We start from the raw sequence: 6,337 nt of genomic DNA, 5'->3' as shown, positions 1-6,337 counted from the left end.
AACAACCTGAGCACCCAGAAAAACCTGCTCACCCGCAACATCCTGAGCACCCACAACAACCTGAGCACCCAGAAAAACCTGAGCAACCACAACAACCTGAGCACCCACAGATGCCTGAGCACCCTCAGAAACCTGAGCATCCACAACAACCTGAGCACCCAGAAAAACCTGCTTACCCGCAACATCCTGAGTACCCGCAACAACCTAAGCACCCAGAAAAACTTGAGCAACCGCAACAACCTGAGCACCCGCAACAACCTGAGCACCCACATAAACCTGAGCACCCACAACAACCTGAGCATCCACAACAACCTGAGTATCCAGAACAATCTCAGCACCCACAGAAACCTGAGCATCCACAACAATCTGAGAATCCAGAACAACCTCAGCACCCAGAAAATCCTGAGCAGCCATTGAAACCTGACCAACCACAGAAACCTGAGCCTCCACAGAAACCTGAACATCCACAACAACCTGAGCACCCAGAAAAACCTGCTGAACCGCAACATCCTTTGCACCCACAACAACCTGAGCACCCAGAAAAACCTGCTCACCCGCAACATCCTGAGCACCCACAAATGCCTGAGCACCCACAGAAACCTGAGCATCCACAACAACCTGAGTATCCACAACAACCTGAGTATCCAGAACAACCTCAGCACCCACAGAAACCTGAGCATCCACAACAACCTGAGCACCCAGAAAAACCTGCTCACCCGCAACATCCTGAGCACCCACAGATGCCTGAGCACCCACAGAAACCTGAACACCCAGCAAAACCAGAGCAGCCCCAAAAACCAGAGCACCCACAACAACCTGAGCTCCAAATACTCCCTGAGCACTCACAGGAACGTGAGCACCAGCAACAACCTAAGCGCCCACGACGACCTGGGCACCGACATCATCCAAGGCGCCCACATCAACCAAATCGCCCACAACAACCTTGTGAACCTCAGCGACCAGGTCAGCCCCACCAAGATGAGCTTTCAGGACCATTGAAACCCAAACCAATAGAAGAAAATATTTCAAAAAGCAAAAAGATTGTAGAAAATGACACCTACGATTCTGAATTATTAAAAAGACCACCACGACCAGGACAGCCTGGAAGGCCAAGGCGATTACCACCCCAGCCAATTGATGTTAAGAAGGGTGGTAAGCTTGCTTTACACCACGGAAAACGAGGTAAGAATTTAGAATCTGCGCTTTTCTCACGTTTTGTAACTAGTATACAAACCAAACTAATCGATGAAATGATGAAAATAACAATTAAAAAGTGGTAATTTTTTTATATTGTCCATAATGTCCGTAGTGACGTTTTCAAGTGTAAAAATTATACCTATGGAATAAATTTTTATTTGACATTCTAAAAGAGGCTGGGGGCCTACAACAACCTTACTAGTTTTCGTACCATGACGCGCTCAAAGTAAGCCTATTATAATGTTAAAACTATGATGATTTATTGGCAGCTTTGGGACTATTCATTCACTCAGTTCATACTATGACGCGACTTTAACATTAAAGTAATATTGCTCTTATGTCAAATTTAGAAATCTGTCTAAATCTAATCTTTCTCGTCATTGACTTACAAATAAATGGACGACGGGTCTAATACAAAAACCACGAAAAAAATGTCCCAAGTCAACCTATTCGAAATTTAATTGTTATGTCATCGCAGTATCGCGCTGTCCGTAGAACAAATGAAGACTAAAGCGGAGTGTCGCGCTCTGTATACGATTTTAGCGCCTTACAAGTGCGGACACTTTTTAGCGCGGACCCGACGTCCATATAATTGTAAGTCAATGTTTCTCGTCAAATAAAATACGCAATGTTTATTGCGTAAAATTATGACAGCGCCGTCTATATGCGCCTTGGCGACACTAACAATTGACACTAGACTATAATTCCGAATTTACAACGTGACAATCAAGACTCAGCTTGTTTTATTTGCTCTTCGTTATGAAAATGCGGAAAAATAATTGAAAACAACGTAATTTTAATAGATTTCATTATTACATACTTTTCTTTTTTTGGCAGTTAAAATTCTCTAAATGTAAATAATATTAAGTACCTACTTGAACATTATACTACGATAGGATGATTCGGAACATCAAAAAGAAAGAGATAGTATTTTACAGTTCATATAGAGTTATTTCTTTCCTCTTTAACCGACTTCAAAAAAGGAGGAGGTTCTCAATACGACTGTAAGTTTTTTTTGTATGTATGTTACGCGATAACTCCGGTATTTGTGAACCGATTTTCATGATTCTTTTTTTATTGGAAAGGGGGTACTTCCATAGTGGTCCCATTTCATTTTGAAGGAATCATCCACCTCTAAGGGAGGCTGTTCACGCATGAAGATTCATTTTTATAAATAGCGCCTAAATTTTCTTAAGGAGCATTTATTTTAATGGTTGATTTTGCTTTTTCTCCAATTCAATGCGTTTTTCTCTCAATATTCTTTGAGTAGTGAGAAACGATTTTTTATTATCTCCAGTATCAAGTCCTGTATAGTGGCGAATTTAAGGATATTTCAAAAAACTTAGCAAATAGACGTAATGCCACGTACTTTTGAGGTCGGTTTTTTTAGTACTCTGTACTGAGATTATTTTAGTAAGAAATAGACAATATTGGGAAAACATTCATTCTTTCAGTCACCGTAGCAATAATACATTACTTGGTTGATAGGTTTGTCATGGTACGAATATGAATAATATTATAATTAACTATTATTATAATTACTATAAGCTTACATTGATTTTTGAAATTTTTTTTGGAAAGGATTGTTTTTTGAAAGGTTATGGTTGGCCCCCTGATATCTTACTTGATGAATGAATAAAATACCTGTTTTTATAAAAAAAAAAACACTTCAACAACCAAAAAAAACAAAAACAAAAAAACAAAAATTCAACTTTGCATCCAAAAGTTTGTGGAATCTATTTGTCAAGTTTTAATGAAGACGGTTAACGGAAAGTGGTTGTCAAAAATCAATTGGAAACAACCACTTAACCTAATTTATCCCCTAGTTTTCTACCCTTGGAGGTAATACTTATTTACTTTTACTTATTCTATAGTTAATTCTTTTTTCAAATTTAAATAGGACCAATATTGAGGTACCCATCCAACAAAAAAGAATCATATACAATCGGTTCCCAATCGCACAACATCTATACAAAAAGAAATACAGTCGAAATGAGTACCTTCTCCTTTTTTAAAGTTGGTTAAAATAACACAAAACCAAAACCCAGTAACAATCACAAAAGGAACTTGTGACGTTAGCTGATTCGTTCTGTAGCTAAGTTGACAGATCGGTTACCCCGGTCTGGGTTCGAATCCAGCCGGATCAAAAAAAAATATTTCTTTGTGTTTCTTTTATCTTTGTAGCAAAAATAACAAACTAGTGGAGTACCTATTTCACAAAAAATATAAATATCACAGTAATAAATACATGATATTGAATAATAGTTATTTGATAAGCAAATCTGCAATGAAAAACAGTTGAACTATTACAAATCGGTTTTAATAAACAAAATTAGTTACCGTTATCAATTCGACGCTAGCGTCGAAAAAACACTTTTGATACAGATTTCTAATGAAAAAGAAAGCTTGAATAAAAATTTACAAAAAATTATATTATTAATTGAAAAGTCATGTTACGATATTGAAGACTACGTGGTAGATAACGATGTATGGAAAGACGAGAATGGCTCTAGACTCCACACGTAAATTTAATTCAAAGTGTTTTTCATAGCATTTAAGTTCATATCGAGTTCTTAGGTTTTCGCGATTGTTACACATAGGAAATGAAACTATTTTTCCGGATTTAAATCGCGTATATTTGTTTTTTCAACCAAACCGACGTTTCGGGCCCTTTACGGGTCCCATGGTCACGGTTGACTGTAACAGTAACAGTCAACCGTGAGAAATAGTATCATTTCCTATTTAAGTTCATTTCAAAAGAACACGAAGTCAGCACAATGAATGGGCAGTAGCTTAAAAAAATGACGTTTTCAAGTGTAAATTTATTTTACGTATGGTATAACTGACTATGACATTGCAAACTTAAAGTATAGAAAATAACTGTGCTATTTTGGTTTTCAGAAATCTTACACGCGCTGGAGACCAACATGAACCTGAAGGTCATAATGCTGCCAAATGGACCAAAACATAAAAACTGCTTCTGCACTTGCGAGGCTATCGAAACACCGAAGCTAATACCGTTGAAGGATTTACCCCAATAAATTTCTCGGATGTAATGAAATTAGAATAATATAATTATTATAGCTATTTTGTCATATATTATACAGTATTATAGTATTATAATTTATATATATTATATAGCATAACATTAAAATATACTAAATTATAATATAATAATAATATGTCCAAATTTACATATTTGTAAACGATAAGTACTATATTAACGCCACTTAAATTGTATTAACAATTTATAATATACTTAAGAATATATACGAGAATGTAATCGAAATTAATTTAAAACAATTATTGAAAACATATCGAACGCAAATAATATTAAGAAATTATAGGATTATAACTTTGTCATAATATTTATTGTAGTATATAGTACACATAATTATATAATTATAAAGATAATTAAAATAAATGAAACTATTCAAATAAAATACATACTTTTAAAATACATAATTGCATAACACGTATACGTAACGCCGACAATGTGTATATATTTTATATCAAACAACAAACGCATCTGACGTACATGCTGTCTTGGAAGAAAATAAATATATAAAAATATAATATATGTATATACAAACAATTATAAATTAATCATGTAATATTATATTCTAATATAATTTATTATTGCATACAATAATTTTATGTTATGATAAGAAATAAATTGTAATATTATATTATAATCTAATTTATTATTGTATACGATAATTTTATATTATAATAAGAAATATATATGTAATAAAATGAGGTCGTTTCATCGGGGGCTTACATTTGCATACATAAAGAATGTATCTATCAATCTGTCGTAATAAATTTTGCATATTATTATTAACATTATACTAGTACATAAATAAAATATAATTTCTCATAAAATATTATTTAGAAAGATTACTTTTACTCTTATAAAATTTATAGTAGATATGTAATTTTATTACAACGCAAAATTGCTTGGCGCCTGTTTCAACATTAGTGAGAAAACATCTCGTTTTACTATGTATTCCTTATTAAGCAATTTTCATAAGTGGTACTATTTCCACATTACATTCTGCTCTCTTCATCACTATAGATGTATATTCTATAGTGGTGAAGCGCGCTTAACTAATACATTTTTGGGTACGACGATAATATGTATCATATTTATATTTAACGGAACATAATATACAAAATTAACATTAATTTTATATTTATTTAAAAATAGGATTATTTATTATTTCAAAAATAGTTTATATTGAACCCTTCTAATTGTAAATATAATTTAAGACTGTCTAGGCTTATGAAATTCGTGTTTTTAGTAAAAATACTCTTTATTTTATCATACGTTGTTTGTTATCTAAATATTTATATAAAAATAAAATTATATTTGCAATTAGCAAACAACGTGTATAATATAAGTAGGTTTTTTTGTATATTTTTTATACTCTTGACTAAATAAGTGTTTTAAAAATATAAAAAATATATAATATATACAAATTATATATAATAAATGTAATAACGTGCTCGAACAAGATATACACAGAAGTTTAAATGAAATATAAAATAACAAATTACAAAACAAATGTATTGAAATGATATGTATATTTATTATATAGCAATTAGAAATTACTAAACTGATTTTGATGTTACTAATTGGTTTTTTTTCTATAATAGTTTTATTCACAAGTTGGTTTAGTATTTTTTTATTTGCTGTAAAACAAATCAAAAGCGTCAATATTTTTTCACAGACTTATTTAATACCTAAGTACCTATATTTTTTTATTTTTGCTCGGGTCATTGGTCTATGGCTACAAAAATATTATTATATTATTAAGTTCACTGTTGTAGTCAAAAATGCATTATAATTACCAGTGACCTAATATTTATAATAAAAGAAATGTTTATTATAAATAAAAATAATGTATAATAATAATAAAACATTTATTTAAGTAGGGATAGTTTTTATTATAATAAAAAAATGAAGGCTTCGGTGAAAATGAATACTAAAATATTGTACTTTTTTATTGTTTTTATTATATTTTATTTATTTTAACAGTTTGTTCAGTCGTGCTATTTAATAAAATTTGGAAAAATATATTATAATATGAATATGAATTTGTGTTTCGTTATTTCCTGCAACAATAATAGTACCTAA

The 6,337-nt window shown here is 31.9% G+C and overlaps 1 protein-coding gene across 1 annotated transcript in view; it reads left to right on the top strand.

Moving 5' to 3' along the window:
* Positions 1–4,249, top strand: part of LOC113234247 (glutenin, high molecular weight subunit DX5-like) — a 17,658-nt gene extending 13,409 nt beyond the window's left edge. The window contains exons 15-16 of the mRNA XM_026469546.1: positions 1–1,182; positions 4,099–4,249. Coding sequence (XP_026325331.1) covers positions 1–1,182; positions 4,099–4,238 — 1,322 coding nt within the window. The 3' untranslated portion in view covers positions 4,239–4,249. The remainder of the gene's footprint in view (positions 1,183–4,098) is intronic.
* Positions 4,250–6,337: the final 2,088 nt, after the last annotated feature.

This window comes from Hyposmocoma kahamanoa, unplaced genomic scaffold (assembly GCF_003589595.1).
Source record: "Hyposmocoma kahamanoa isolate Upper Pololo Valley unplaced genomic scaffold, ASM358959v1 82, whole genome shotgun sequence".
NCBI lineage: Eukaryota > Metazoa > Arthropoda > Insecta > Lepidoptera > Cosmopterigidae > Hyposmocoma > Hyposmocoma kahamanoa.
This window is presented reverse-complemented; position numbering and strand designations above follow the sequence as displayed.